The sequence below is a fragment of the Sycon ciliatum genome, chromosome 13 (genome assembly GCF_964019385.1).
Source record: "Sycon ciliatum chromosome 13, ocSycCili1.1, whole genome shotgun sequence".
Classification (NCBI taxonomy): Eukaryota; Metazoa; Porifera; class Calcarea; order Leucosolenida; family Sycettidae; genus Sycon; species Sycon ciliatum.
The window spans coordinates 11,270,651-11,286,945 of NC_088655.1; the positions used below are offsets into that span (position 1 = coordinate 11,270,651).

At 45.0% G+C, this 16,295-nt stretch overlaps 2 protein-coding genes across 3 annotated transcripts; both read left to right on the forward strand.

The window, feature by feature from the left end:
- Window positions 1-5,140: 5,140 nt before the first annotated feature.
- Window positions 5,141-8,757, forward strand: LOC135829497 (uncharacterized). 2 transcript variants are annotated; one of them, XM_065341904.1, is made up of 4 exons: window positions 5,141-5,312; window positions 6,555-6,713; window positions 7,262-7,411; window positions 7,832-8,757. In XM_065341904.1, exons 1-4 carry the CDS (start codon window positions 5,264-5,266, stop codon window positions 8,032-8,034), a joined length of 561 nt encoding a protein of 186 aa, XP_065197976.1. In that variant the 5' UTR covers window positions 5,141-5,263; the 3' UTR covers window positions 8,035-8,757. The 2 variants fall into 2 exon arrangements, with proteins under 2 accessions (XP_065197976.1, XP_065197975.1); XM_065341903.1 differs by lacking the exon at window positions 5,141-5,312 and adding an exon at window positions 5,382-5,848.
- A 3,640-nt stretch (window positions 8,758-12,397) lies between these two features.
- LOC135829564 (uncharacterized) lies at window positions 12,398-15,664 on the forward strand. The gene is made up of 4 exons (XM_065341960.1): window positions 12,398-12,695; window positions 13,419-13,571; window positions 14,105-14,254; window positions 14,656-15,664. Exons 1-4 carry the CDS (start codon window positions 12,626-12,628, stop codon window positions 14,856-14,858), a joined length of 576 nt encoding a protein of 191 aa, XP_065198032.1. The 5' UTR covers window positions 12,398-12,625; the 3' UTR covers window positions 14,859-15,664.
- The last annotated feature ends 631 nt before the right edge of the window (window positions 15,665-16,295 follow it).

Below are 16,295 nucleotides of genomic sequence, written 5' to 3' on the forward strand. Positions count from 1 at the left end.
GGTGGGTGTGGGTCCAATTGGATGGTTTAGTTACTAGCAGACTGATCCAAGGTTGTGCTGTCAGATGCAAATCTCCATTCCCTGATGGAAACTTTGCTTGGCCAGAAACCTTCTTCGAGAACCTGGTCAGTATGCTCAGCCGGAACAACAAGGTGAGCATAAGCAGTACCAAAGTACTTGGACTCCGAAATTGAGCAACTGAGGACGTCAACTGCTTTCTTTTTGCACCACTCCCTGATAGAGTCAGCCTCACACCCAGGATCGACATTTCCGAGGTAGAAGCACTTCCGCTTGATCCTTTCTGCCCCCTGGAGGCTGCCTCGCTTACATTTTTTGGTTGGGTGGGTGTACATTTTAGGGTCTGGCGGACTCTGCTGGCAGAAAAATTGGCAGCATTCGATTCTTTTTCTGGTAAGTTTCATGCATGTTTGGCATGTGGGTAAAGAAATGGAGCAGAATTCGAGGAATTGCCCGCCATAACGTTTGTATGGTTCTGCCAATTTCACTGCTTTTCGAGCAGAATCTGCCACCTTTTCGAGCAGAATCCGCCGGTCCCTAGACTGTACATGTACATACATGTACATCTACGCAATTATACGTACATGTACATGTACATGTACACACACTCGAGAGGAATCAAAAGCATGTACTGTACATGTACATGTACATATACGTATAATTGCGTTGATGGGTGTGCAGGTAAGATACTTGACTACGGAAATTTGCCTCAACCGTCGATCACCTCAAAATGACTATCTGACTATAATAATACATATGCATGGATAATTTTATACAATGTACATGTACATGTACATTTTACATGCAAGAAACTCGTTGAGATGCACTTGGTAATACGCATGGGCGGGTAATGCTAGTTATTTGCAGCGATAATGCTAAAGGGAATGCTCAAAATAATTATGAGGATACAATGCCACTTATAATGCTCAAACTATTCCATAATGCCAGTTTGAAACTTTGAAAAGTCGATTTAAGAAGGCCGTCTTGGATCAAGGCCAAACCGTAGAAGAAAAAACCTTAAGAGAGCATGTCTGAGAAAACCAGAACATAATGTGAAATTCGATCTCTCAGATTTCGCTCAAATTTTGCAAGTAGGTTTGCTTTGGGGTGTAGATCGAAATTCCAAAGCCCGCGCAAAATCTTTTGAAGGGAACCATAAAATTGGCCTACCCCTCAATATTGGCCCAATATTGGCACGATTTATGGGTCTACAAACGAGCTACGGCACAGCGTACAAGAACAAGCTACGAACAAAACTCCATCAAGCCAACATTACCTAACCTTAGAAGAGTTCTTGGGGCAGCACCACTTAGCCACGCCAGCATCGCAGAAGACGAGGGCAATCATCCCTTGACGCCACAAATGATCGTCTTGAAAATAGCCAAATTACAAGCGCTGATAAAACAACCAGCTACGTCCTCAATTAGCAAACACTATACACCGGCAGATAGTAGAGCACCTCTTCTAGCACTGGGGACATGTCCCCCATCATCCTTTTTGGGTTTTCTTGAAATAAACAATTTTGAATTTTTCCACTCGACCATTCTGAAATACGTCCAAACTCATACCTGCGCAGGAAAGCTCGCCCCTCCGCGACGTCTAGTCAGCAATTTCTACTCCAACACCACTCTCAACGCTGCAGAACAAAATGTATTGTTGAATCTGACAAGGGAAAGTAGCGGTGATCACTTGTCACTCCAAACGACAAGCTTCTCCTTGCGCCACCAACATTTTTCGGTGCAACAGTTGATGCAAAAGTGACTGAATTTTGCGTGTAGTTTTTGGATTTTACTGCAAGAGGAATGATGAAATCACGTGCCTCGTGACGTAAAATAATGCTTTCTGGTGCACGACACAATGCACCCGATCACGGTCGTTCTCGAGGCGCTGTTCGAAACGGACCATGAGGGAGGAGGTAAGATGCATTATATTTCTTGCATGCTCTGCTCAGAACATGCAGAAACTATCGTTATAATGCTAGCAGTACTGCATTGGCAAGAATTCTTTGAGATATTTCCTCTTGAAGTAAGAACAGGGAGGCATTTTTTCACACTAACCTCGCTCATCCCGAACATGGTTCAACAGGAACTACGGCTAGTTTACATGCTGATGATCCACGTAGATCTGCAACAGCAAGGAATGGCCGTGGTCCATGCCATCAAGGTCGCTTGGAGTTGACCAGCACACGTCCTACACTGGTTGCATGGGGTATGTGACGCGCCCACATTAGTCTACAGTCCGAGGTGGTATTTTCTAGAAACTCGTAACCAGTAGGAGCTCACACATTTTTAGAGCTTTTTCTGACTAAGTTGTGGCTGCTGAAGACGATAAAAGTATCGGCAAGTCTGTACAGTTGTCCGTTTGTCAGATATGGCGATCTCCCGCTGCATACGGAAATTGTACATGTACTTGAACCCAGATATTCTAGAGTATAGTGGGTTTCTGCATAGAGAGTCCGTTTTAGACTCCAGTTGGTGGCAGTCAGGGAGGGTACGACTCCCTGGTGGCAATAAAACATCATTCAGCTGAATACATTTAAAAAAAGCAAAAAAGTTTATGCAAAATTACTAAGGACTTGCAAGCATAACAATTATGAATAATGTAGGTGGACTTGCAAGGTCAGTGCGAGCAACTGTACAAACACGATCAAATTGATTTTCATGCGAGTCTGTGGCATGGCTGTCAAACTTTGAGTTGTGTAATGTGGCGCTCAGTCCCTGATACAAATTTAGTGTTGGTGCTACAAAAAATGAAAAGTACATTGGCTGTCGCAGTGTCATGTACTCAAGCGCAGCAGCAAGTAGAATACAGTAGCAATGACTCTGAGCCGACATAATTATAATACAAGTGAAAAGACAACCAAACTATTTACATGTCTGTCTCAAGCGGTGCAGCAGCAAAGAATAGCAAAGAGCGACCAAAATGATATACATTGTACAAGTGACACAACCAAATTATTTACATATTCAGCAGTTTGCAAGCTTTGAAGTATTTACATAATTATAGCAAAACAAAAAAGCTCTGTTCATGACGCAGTAAACACATGCATCAGAGTTTTGCTCGCGATCCACAAGACAGCAGGATGAAGTAGGTCAATACAGCTCTTGGATTTCAGTGTTGATGTCGTCATCATCATTGCAACAATCACTGCCAGCTCCATAGGAAAAGCCAAGTCAACATGCATATCATCATAATATTATCATCAAACTAAAGTGGAGAAATAATATCAAAATAATATCAAAATAAACAATTAAACACAAAAGCAATACAACATTGGTCATATTGTTTTGACCAGGTGGTGATCAGGGAAATCAACTCAAAGTCTTCTCAAAACCAATTTGTGAACGATTGAACACAACAGCCTAAACATTGGCGATATTATGTTGAACTGGTAGGTATTGGAGTAAAATACAAAATAAATAGGAATAACACCAAGTACATACGGCCAAGGGCAAGTGCTTACTCAGCCTGGCGACACTGCGCAACAAACGAGTTCAACCGGGACCTGTCACTGTATGATGGGCGGTATCCTCTGAAGCAATTGACGGCCCATCTACATGTAACAAAATGACAATCTGGTGCGCAACAAGCCCATCACCACTGAATAGTTCAGTCCACTGTTCCGCTCCACGAACATCGAGGCTAAGGACTTTCGGCACACCTGTTGACGGATCGCCCTGCCGGGATGTCCCCGCCCGCACAAGGCAACAATCTCGGCTCTGTCTCAACTTTCTCTGTCCCGGCCTCTCGGAGCAGATGCGCGATCAAACCGCGCACCTCATTATGGCGCGCTATCATATATATATATAGCCACCAGTTGTGTGGGTGAGCGCATTCTGTGCGCTGAGTTCTACACGGCAAACACATGTATCCGGAAGGCCCACCGAACGGCGGCCGTATCGAATGCAGAGTGCATCCCTGAAGTAAGTCTTCTTCGGAACTGTTCCGCCCTGGAACCTGGGCACTACGGTAAGCCAAGATGAGAGTCCCTTATCATCTCGGACCTCAACCAGAAGCTGCTCCTCCGGGTTTAGACTCGCCTTAATCTTCCGGTGGCAGCCATATTGTCCGTACTTAAGCTGACCGTGCTAATCGCGCAAGTAGTTGTCGAGTGGCGCCAATGGCAGATATCTTACGTCATGAACAACGTGATTTGACACTACTCGCCCTTGTCTCTGTGCTGCATGTTGAGGGAAAGTCCCGGTTGGAAGGCCTACAACAGTCAACACGACATGCGTGCTCTGAGCTGGACATCAAGATTCAAGATGCACTTGATCCGATCTAGATCAACGGGCGATACATGTATGTGCTGGTGCGCTTGATCACAGGTGACTCGGAACAACTGCTGAACCGTGATCTGCGAGACATGGCATTCTTGTGTCACGAGGCACGTGACTTCATCATTCCTCTTGCAGTAAAATCCAAAAACACTACACGCAAAAAATCAGTCACTTTTGCAAACGTCTAACTAAGGACCACGAGCCATTGACTAAAGACGGCTTTTTCTGGGCTCAAGGGGTACCGGGTGGTCGTTAGTCGCAGGTTTCACTGTAGACTATAATAATATTATCAGTTAGGCCGAGAGTCGATTGCCTCATCGAATGTAGATCGATTGTGGTTCGGTGCACTCAAGGAACAATGAATCTATACAATGTGAGTGGCGTGCGCAAGGTAGCCCAGGAATGCTGCAAGTACAGCCAGTGGCATTGACAGTTTCCTGAATTGTGAGTGACAAAGGTCGGGTATTGATTCGCATCTCTTGCTGCCTAGGAAATAATTTAATTCCACGTCTGTATCAGTGTTTGCTGGGAAAAGTGCTAGTGATTAATTTTCAAACTCGAAGCCCGCGTGTAGATTTGAGATGGCCAGCTCGCCAACCTGGGCTGAAGTGCAGAGCAGCAGGAAAGAAGGCACCTCAGGATGCTGACCACTACCGGCCTGTGGGGACATACATAGATTATACATGTACATGACATGTATCGCAGGCCTATGTACAGATGTTAGTAGTAATAGTAAGGCTGTGACACGGACTAACGCAACAAAAAGCTGCAATGCGGTGTGGCGTAGCATGCTTTCCAATGCACTAATCAATGAATGTAAAGTTCACGATGTCATTGCTTCCAGTATGCCGGTGCAGGTTTTTTGGCGATGTAAAGGTTCTGCCTAAGTACTGAGTGGGCAACAGAATGAACAATGGCGGTGTTCGTAGACTTTTCGATGTAATGCGAGCAACTAACCTCAAAACATGTACAATCATGTACATGTACATAGCAGACTCAGCGGAGGACGTTCAGGTTGGTTGTCACTCTGAGTTTCATGCAGTTAGGCAATCATCAAACAACTGATACTCGGGTCTACCCAACAGTATGCTTACAAACGCATAGGACCACAAGCGTAAACAAATTTAGCGCTAAATCTGGTGTAAGGTATGGCTAGAAAGCTGGCGCGGGCCAAGGCGCGACAGTAGAAGGTCTAGGAGGGTGGCGAGCACCAGGCATGTACTGTGCCTTGCGTTGAGGTATAAAAATGTGACCACTGGTCAGATACCCTATCATAATCTCTGTAATAACTTGGTAATAACTGCTGCTGTGCCTGAAGTGCTGGTGCGTTGAAGAGCATAGTCAGATACGTCTCCAAACCTTACATTCAACCTAACTGTGTTCGTTACCGACCGGATTTATTACAACGTAGGTTGGATGTTAACCGGGCTTCACAGACAAGTTTAGATCATCTGTAGTTTTAGTAACAAAGCAGTTGAAGATGGCGAAGCTAGGTATACCGCTGCTGATAGTTGCTGTCGTTACGCTGGCGCTAATGATCACGGCTCACGGTAAGTGAATAGGCAGGCACCGGCGGATTATGCTGGCAGAAAAATTGGCAGAATTCGGTACTTTCTCTGGTTAGTTCCATGCATGTTTGGTATGTGGATAAATAAATGGAGCAGAATTCGAGGAAGTGCCGGCCAAAAGGTTTGTATGGTTCTGCCAATTTCACTGCTTATCGACCAGAATCTGCCTTTTCGAGTATTATCCGCAAATCCCTAACCGTAGGGCGACTTTCTTACTTGTAACTGGTACGGTAATGGCACCGAATGTACATGTAGTTCTGTGAGTTACGAAGTCTGAAGAAAATGTTGAATGGTCTCTGCAGGTATGACGACTACACCATAACTCAGAGGTTACAGCATCGCTAGCTACAAGCGAGGGTCCCTGGTTTGGGTCCTGGTGGTGACAGGCAATTTCTTCTTCAGACTTTTCCCGTATGTGTACTTCCCTCAAACCAGAAAATAATTGCATAGCGGGTGATGTGAGTTTTCGCCATCGGAGACGCCATGTGCAGAGTTGCACACTCTTGGGGCCTTATAAAACTCTTGATTACTAGATTGCCGATTGGTTTGACGTACATGTACTTTAAGAATACAAGCAGTGGCCGATGGGAGAGAATCCGTACATTACTAATTTTTATGGAAATCTATACTATCCTGTCACTCTGGCCTGTATCGCGTCTCCTTTCGTCAACATTAATTTTTAATCCAGTTGTACCGGAGTGGTTTGTCCTGGACGTGAACTTCCCGGAACTCGATTTCGCCATGCGGGTGGACACTGGACTGTGGAGACAATGCCGGATGAGGAGTGGAATAAATGTAACGACTTGTATAAACTACATTTCGGACCGTGGAATCGAAAAATTGTCAAGTGAGTGAAGATCTTCTAGAAATGAAGGGTAACATTGTAATAATTTTACATCTCTTTCCTGTATGTAATGATGGCTGAATGCGGTACGGCGTAAAGTCCTAACCTTGAGGTGCTCCTGGCTTGCGCGAGTGTTGTCAATCGCCAATATATTGCCTGGCTTATATTTAATACGTGCACGGCCATGGCAACTCACTAGTTGTAGAGATTGTGTTCGCATACATGTACATGTACATGTGCATGACGTACATGTATGCATGGAGGTGTACATGCACTTGGGAATCAACGGATTTGTGCAATGCACTTGATTTGGTTCTGAACTTCGGTGCTTGGCCTAGTCCCGATTGCATCATAATTATTGCAAGGGCAGTTTTCGCTTTGCTCTCTTTCCAATAAATACCGGCATCCAGTTCGAGAATGTATGCCTAGACTATAAGGGTGATTCGACAATCTTTGCTGTGCATGTGGAAATTCTCACCGATGAGTAGCAATATGCAGTCAATTGCCATGTACTTACTTCAAGTTGTCAATGTTTTCTGAATTCATTGTAGACACTTTGCGCTCCGCTATGGCGTTTGGCCTTCTTGCCACGATCCTTGCTGGCTGGGGCCTTATCCTGTCCATCGCAATGGAGATGAAAGGCACTCTTCGGACAGCACTGGCACTGGCACTAGGTCCTCGCATACTCTTTGCTGTGTCGGGTAAGCCTCAAACTACATGTACATATACATGTACATGAACATGTACCGGTATCAGCATACATGTACATGTACTTAGCCATGATCTTCTGGCTATATAAAAGTCCACCCATAGTGTTATCACGCGTGGCTCCGTACACGAAAGAGCGTAAGGCGCACTAATGAGGTGAGGATCACAGGCATTCTTCGTTTGGAAAACACTGTAGTCATCTGTCCTATTCCCTAAAAAATCCCCTTAATGCCCAAATTCTCTAGGGCATGCAGTAAACAATATGTCCCATAGATGATGCTCAGATATAAACTCAGCAAACCTTTAATCACGATATGAATTAGTAGTGAGACATACTGTCTCGCGCTGTGAATGGACTCATCCCACAACAAAGGTCACCATTCTCTTTCATTGTGTTTGAATGTCTTGCCCAGGACTATTCATGATTGTATCTGCCAGCACCTTTATCGGGTTTGTCAAGCAGCAGGAATTTGACAAACTTCCCTTTACGAAGTACGGTGCGTCCTTCATCATCGCTTGGGTGACGGTCGCAACATCCCTGGCATCCGCGCTCCTCGCTCATCTGCACCACTCCAAGCAGCAGGCGCCTGCGGATGGACTGGCACAACAAATCTGAACATATGAAGTTCATCCACCGTCCGTAGAGGGCTCAATTTGCCCAAGGAAAAGAGAGCCAATTTTCGTCTGAGGGTCGATTAAGTTCGTGAAACTCAGAGTTACGAAACCACAACTGTTCGTTCTTCTGTCTGTGCAAATCTGAGCATGCAGTGCAACTTATATTTCGTGCAACCTATTGGGGACTCCTTGACATGCTTTCTTGCTAAGCAAGTTAAATTGACCAACAGAGTGCGTTACGCAGTACTAAGCGACCTCCACAATATTCTTGATTTGTTTATTCTCCATCATATTACAGATCAGATACATGTACACTCATCTACATGTACATACAGTGAAAATGACAGTGACACTCACTCCGTACGTACTCTGCGAATACATACTATTTAGTCTGTCTCGACACGAAAGCTTGCCGCCGCAGTACGCTCTTATTGATCAATGCCACATGATTTTGGTTGAGATTGGGATCACGTTTCAATTGTACATTGTATGCTATGAGAATACTGATTAAACCTTCCTGCCGCACATGCATATTCATGTTCATGTACATGTATGGGTGCATTGTATCGACAGTTAAGTTGGACAGTGCATAGTGTTATTGGCTATACATGTACTCCCATTGTAAACTATCACAGTATAGGAAGACTAGCGCGTCATTTCAAGTCTTTTTTAAATACTTTTAGAAATGCGAGATAATAGTGATAATACAAACATTGTATCTGCACGTGCACTTGTGCATGTACGTCGAAGTGCATGTACAATGCTTGGATGCACCCGGCGTGTTGAGAGTGCTCGCAGAGGCAGAGTGTATGATTATTATTGATGCCTGATACAAATTAGCACCTCGCTCTGTATAATATACATGTACATGTAGCTGCATGAGCTCCGTGGAATACCGAACATTCACACACCTCTGCCCCTTTCTCAGACTCCTTCCGTACTAGTAAATTCTAATGGATATCTAGTTCGGAGCTAAAGGATACATACCAATGAAACTGAAGTTAAGTAATAGAACGGTGTTAGAAATGCCACATGAAATCATGATGCAAGTGCAATAAAACCACTAGAGGAAACGCGAAAAGGTAACAAGATTACGTAACCAAAGGTGAGAAGGCACTGAACGAAGTGTCCCTGTGTCAACCTACGAATACAACCTAAGTGCAACATCTGATTGTCACCTGGTGAATGAGCTCAGTGGAATGATACTTCCCATCGCTTGGTGTACACTAGCTATACATGTATTATCTTTTTTTATTTTGATGAAAGAACAAGAATAACATCAAGAGAACTTAGGGGACTACAAAAAGCGGGTAGATGCTACTGAGCTGTGCCAGTGAGGTGAAGTGCGCTCCCCCGACCAATGGTCTTGGGATCAAGGCGCACATCACGCACCATAGGGGAAAGGGAGAGAAGAAAGACTGTGTGAGAAGAGTTAGAACCGGAGAGCCAAACAATAATGGAGCGAGAGAGAAAGAGAGGAGCAGATGGGGGGGGGGCGAGTAAGGGAGGGTGAGTGAGTGAGCGCCAGATTAGTTCAGGAAATTATGGCGATGGACCAACAGCTGCGTTGCTTTCAGTGGGGGGGGGGGCAAAACGCAGATGTTAGATCGGAGCTGCTGCCAGGAAGAGTAGTGAGCAGGCACTGGATCAACGAGAAAGGGGCCACGATATGCAGCAAAAAGGAAAGAAGAGAAGAATGAAACATTAACGCAAAACATTCTGCACTGAGGTGTCTCGAGAGCTCGGGGGAGCAAGGTACAGTTCAGTGGGGTGAAGACAAGGTGATCGTTGTGGGACTGGAGAATGGAACATCATCAAATTTAGCCATGGAATGCTGTCGCCCACAACCAGTCCTGCTGACAAATGCGAGACTTGAAGGCCTGCATTCCCTTCGATGCAGGAGGTTCCGGATGACTTGCTCAGGAATGTCGTTCCATGCCGCAATGAGGGTGTAGGGGTATGACCTCAGTAGGTAGTTCGGTGCTGCCCGAGCAAGTGGCCATTGCAACTGGAAAGGGTTGCGAGAGAAGCTAGTTGTCGGCTGGTTCTAGGAGTAGGTGCAGGCGCCGACGGTGGCGGGAGGAAGGCTGTCAGCTGGGGTGGGCTCTTAATGTAGTGCAACTTGTACATCATATGCAAGCCATGAGTCAGCCCTTCTGAGTTACAGGCTCTGAAGGATCGTGCCAGGTCCGATGATTCGCATTGCCTTCTCCTGCACCCTGTCATAGCGTGCTAGGTGGAATTTGGGCTGCACACATGGTGGCTAGTGGAGCGTACTCCAGGATGAGCCGAATGAACCTCTTATACACGGCAATGCGGCCCTCATGACCCAGAAGCCAAGCAGCACGGCGCAAGAATCCCAGGCGCTGGCTGGCCTTGACAGCGACAGCATGGATATGGCGCTGGAACACAAGCTTAGAGTCGAATGTGACTCCAAGCAGCTTTAGGTTGTCCGAGTACGGAATAATCTCGCCGGCAAAGGTGTTTGGTGGAAAGTCAGACCTTCGAGCATTGCAGAAAATTAGGCGCTGGCTCTTGGTGGGCTCGACCTGGATCTTCCATTGCTGGCCCCATGCGGCATGATTGCTGAGGGTTATCTGTAAGGATGCTGTCTTCTCCATGAGGTTTTCGTTTGGTCTGATCAGACTGTACACGGTAGTGTCATCGGCGAAAGAGCTGAGCTTTACTCCATTCGAGAGGCATTGGTCGATATCGGCAGCAAACAATATGAAGAGTGTGGGCGCAGGACGCTGCCTAGGGGAATTCCGGCAGTGATGGGGTACTTCTTGGAAGCGTGGCCTCCAGTTACCACCTTTTGGCAGCGGTTACTCAGGTATTCGCGTAGCCAAGAGAGAAGAGGTCCGCCGATGCCTACTCGCTCTGCTTTGATGAGAAGGCCGAGGTGAGAGACGCGGTCAAACGCACCGGCAATATCAATTGCTACTACTGGGACACAGCCCCCCTCAGCTACAATCTTCACCCATTCGCCCTGGAGTGCTGTGAGGAGGTCAGCTGTGCCTCGTCCGCGTCTAAAACCAAACTGACACTATACTTCCTCCGCCCAACCGCAATTGCCGCCTAGCTTACTATCCACTGATGTGCATACATGTACATTTACGTGTCTCGGAGAACACGCTGAGCAGCTAGGACGACTGGCTTTGCACTCTAGCTCAGGCGCAGAGCCACAATAGGGCTTGAAAGTGCAACGTCGCAGCATAGCAAGAATTTGAAAATTTAAAAAAAACTAGATCCACATGGATCCAGTTTTTCTATGGATCCAAACACATTTCAAGCGGTCTTACTCACAGCAAGGTGATATAAGGGTTTCGATATTGTACATGTACATGTACATGTACGTGTACATGAAAGTGTAAGGCGACCGCCCCGTCTACAGCTGCTTAGTGTCTAGCCTGGCAGGGAACTGGAAGTCTATGTGTCCTAAGAAGGCACCGGCGGATTATGCCGGCAGAAAAATTGGCGGAATTCGGTACTTTTTCTGGTAAGTTTCATGCATGTTTGGTATGTGGATAACGAAATGGAGCAGAATTCGCGGAATTGCCCGTCATAAGGTTTGTATGGTTCTGCAAGTTTCACTGCTTTTTGCTACCTTTGCGAGCATAAGCCGCCGGTCCCTAGACTCCTAAGTCACTTCGCAAGAGAGGCTTTGTGCACTCACAAAAGGCGTCCTCTTGGTTACATGTATGCCACTTCTGAAGGGAATGTAGTTCTTTTGAATCATTTGCATCGGCTCGAAGGCTACATCTGCAAGACTATTAGATTACATCAGATTAAGGACACTCTTAGGAATGAGCCTAGATTCTACAAATGATTGGCGGAAAATTTAATTTAGAAAAAGGTTTAATAATAAAATTCTTGAAAGGAAAAGGACATATGGAAGTATTGGCTCAATACCCGAGTCTCTAATAAAAAGTTAAAAGGTTTATTACGGGTTGGGAGGATATGGACATAAAATCCGTACAGCAGTTGCAGTTGGAAGCTTTTTATTATCATTGCAAACTGCATGTTTGGCGGTGTTCGTCGACTGTTCGATGTAATGCGAGCAACTAACCTCAAAACATGTATATGTACATGTACATGTACATGTACATAGCAGATTCCGCGGAGGACGTTCAGGTTGTTTGTCACTCTGAGTTTCATGCAGTTAGGCAATCATCAGACAACTGATACTCGGATCTACCCAACAGTATGCTTACAGGGCCACAAGTATAAACAAATGTAGCGCTAAATCTGGTGTAAGGTATGGCTAGAAAGCTGGCGCGGGCCAAGGCGCGACAGTAGAAGTGCTAGGAGGGTGGCGGGCACCAGGCATGTACTGTGCCTTGCGTTGAGGTATAAAAATGCGACCACTGGTCAGATACCCTATCATAATCTCTGTAATAACTTGGTAATAACTGCTGCTGTGCCTGAAGTGCTGGTGCGTTGAAGAGCATAGTCGGATACGTCTCCAAACCTTACATTCAACCTAACTGTGTTCGTTTCTATCCGGATTTATTACAACGTAGGTTGGATTTTCACCGAGCTTCACAGACAAGTTACGATCATCTGTAGTTTTAGTAACAAAGCAGTTGAAGATGGCGAAGCTAGGTATACCGCTGCTGATAGTTGCTGTCGTTACGCTGGCGCTGATGATCACGGCTCACGGTAAGTGAATAGGCACCGGCGGATTATGCCGGCAGAAAAGTTGGCAGAATTTGGTACTTTTTCTGATACGTTTCATGTCATGTTTGGTATGTGGGTAAAGAAATGGAGCAGAATTCCAGGAAATGCCCGCCAAAAGGTTTGTATGGTTCTGCCAATTTCACTGCTTTTCGAGTAGAATCTGCCAACTTTTCGAGTATTATCCGCCAATGCCTAACACTGGGGGCGACTTTCTTACTTGTAACTGGTACGGCAATGGCACCGAATGTTGTTCTGTGAGTTACGAAGTCTGAAGAAAATGTTGAATGGTCTCTGCAGGGATGACGACTACGCCATAACTCAGAGGTTAGAGCATCGCTAGCTACAAGCGAAGGACCCTGGTTCGGGTCCTGGTGGTGACAGGCAATTTCTTCTTCAGACTTTTCCCGTTTGTGCACGTCCCTCAAACCAGAAAATAATTGCGTAGTGGGTTATGTGAGTTTTCGACATCGGAGACCCCATAATGCAGAGTTGCACCCCCTTGGGGCCTTATAAAACTCTTGATTACTTGATTTCCGATTGGTTGTACATGTCTGCACATGTACTTTGTATACATATACTTTCAGAGTACAAGCAGTGGACGATGGGATAGAATCCGTAGAAGACTAACTTTTATGGAAATCTATACTATCCTGCGACCGTGGCATGTATCGCGTCTTCTTTCTTCAACATTAATCTTTAATCCAGTTGTACCAGAGTGGTTTGTCCTGGACGTGAACTTGCCGGAATTCAATTTTCGGTTGGACATTGGACTGTGGAGACGATGCCAGATGGGGACGGATATACGAGTAAAGGCTTGTATATACTACATTTCGGAACCTGGAATCGAAAACTTGTCAAGTGAGTGAAGATCTTCTAGAAATGAAGGGTTACATTGTAATAATTTTACATCTCTTATACTGATGGCTGAATGCGGTACGTGCGTAAAGTCCTCACCTTGAGGTGCTCCTGGCTTGCGCGAGGGTTGTCAATCGCCAATATTGTGCCTGGCTTATAAATACGTGCACGGCCATGGCAACTCACAAGTTGTAGAGATTGTGTTCGCATACATAATATGTACATGTGCATGACGTATGCATGGAGGTGTACATGCACTTGGGAATCAACGGATTTGTGCCTTGCACTTGATTAGGTTCTGTACTTCAGTGCTTGGCCTAGTCCCGATTGCATCACAATTATTGCAAGGGCAGTTTTCGCTTTGCTCTCTTTCCAATAATTACCGGCATCCAGTTCGAGAATGTACACGCCTAGACTATAAGGGTGATTCGACGATCTTCGCTGTGCATGTGGAAATTCTCACCGATGAGTAGCAATATGCAGTCAATTGCCTTGTACTTACTTCAAGTTGTCAATGTTTTCTGCATTCATTGTAGACACATGGCGCTCCGCTATGGCGTTTGGCCTTCTTGCCACGATCCTTGCTGGCATGGGCCTAATCCTGTCCATCGCAATGGAGATGAAAGGCACTCTTCGGACAGTACTGGTAGTGGTACTAGGTCCTCGCATACTCTTTGCTGTGTCAGGTAAGCCTCAAACTACATGTACACGTACATGTACCGGTATCAGCATACATGTACATGTACTTAGCCATGATCTTTTGGAGATATAAAAGTCCGCACATAGTGTTATCACGCGTGGCCCCGTATACGACAGAGCGTAAGGCGCACTAACGAGATGAGGATCACCGGCATTCCTTGTTTGGAAAACACTGTTGTCAACTCTCCTATTTCCTTCAAAATCTCTTCAATGCACAAATTCTATAGGGCATGCAGTAAACAAGATGTCCCATAAATGATGCTCAAAATATGAAATCAGGAAACGTCACGACTTGAATTAGTGGGATATGCTGTCTTGTGCTGTGAATGGACTCATCCCACACTAAAGACCAACGTTCTCTTTCATTGTGTTTGGGTTTGTTGCCCAGGAATATTCATGATTGTGTCTGCCAGCACCTTTATCGGGTTTGTCAAGCAGGAGAAGTTTGAATCACCTCCCTTTACGAAGTACGGTGCATCCTTCATCATCGCTTGGGTGACGGTCGCAACATCCCTGGCATCCGCGATCCTCGCTCATCTTCACCATTCCAAACAGCAGGCGCCAGCGGAAGGGCTGCCGCAACCAATCTGAACATGCAGTGAAACTGATAATTCGTGCACTCAATGGAGACTACCGGACATGCTTCGTGCTAAGCAAGTTAACCAACAGAGTGCGTACTAAGCGACTTCCACAATATTTTTATGATTTGCTTATTCTCCACCATATTACAGGTCAGATACTGGCAAGTGTACATGTAGATACGGAAAAAGTCACTCAGTACATGCATGTACGTGTACATGTTAAAAAAATAATAAATATATCAACGTTTCGTTCATAATATATTAATATTCATGTACATGTGCTGCGTGCCCGTCTCTACTTCTCCTTACTGAGATCCAGTATTCTTTCTATCCGTGGTGCTCGTTCTCGTCGGAATTTCCACGTCCAACGTTTTGTGGATAGTTCCGTCGTGGTGGCTGAGTCTCGCCTTGTTACGTAATTTTCTGAACTTCTATACTGTGTTTACTTGTTCATCAAGTTTTTGTCTTTTTTCTTTTTGATTTTTCTGGATGATTTTTTTAGTTTGATGGTTATTGTCGTTCTTATTAAGTTAGTGCAGTGTTTTTTGTTTCGTTATTGTTTTCCTCCTTTTGAATTGAGTTTATTGATTTTTTTAATTATAAAAAAATGATTTGAGGTTTTTTTGGTTTGCGTTTGAAATTCTATATTTTACACATGCATTTTCTGATTTCTTCTCCAGTGTATGATTTATTGCATTTTTAAACCATTGTGTTGATGTGCTAGTCTTGCTCGAACCGGAAGCTGCCCGGAGTACGCTGTTCTTGATCAATACCACATTATTTTTGTTGAGATAAAGATAACGTTTCGATTGTTCATTGTATGTTATGTGATACGGATTACACTTTCCTGCCGCACATACAATATACATGTACATGTATGGGTACGTTGTATCAACAGTTGAATTGGACACTGCATAATATTTTTTAAACGCGGATAATGAGCCAGTAATAAAATGCAAAAAAGAGAAGAAAAACATGAGAACGAATTATGCAGCAACTATCCACGACTGTAACAAGAAGGTGAGCGCCCCCCCCCCCCCTATTCGGTCCTACGTAGCCATGACCCTTCCAAGTTGGAAGGCTGTTGGTTTACGCACTGGAGATGTGTTGGAGCTAGGTCGCTGAATGTCTCAGTAGCCTGTCAGGCTCGTGCCCTATTATCGCACTTCTGACCGTTTATCATCTTGTTACAATCGTGTATAATTGCTGCATAACTCGTTCTCATGTGTTTCTCCTTTTTTCTACATAGTATTATTATTGGCCATACATACTGCCATTGGAAACTAACACACATTATAGGAAGACTAGCGTGTCATCTCAAGTCCTTATAGAAATGTGAGATAATAGTGATAATACTGCATCTGCACGTGGGTACATACATGTACATTGCATGTAGTTGTTGTTGTTGTTGTTGTTGTTGTTGTTGTTGTTGTTGTTGTTGTTGTTG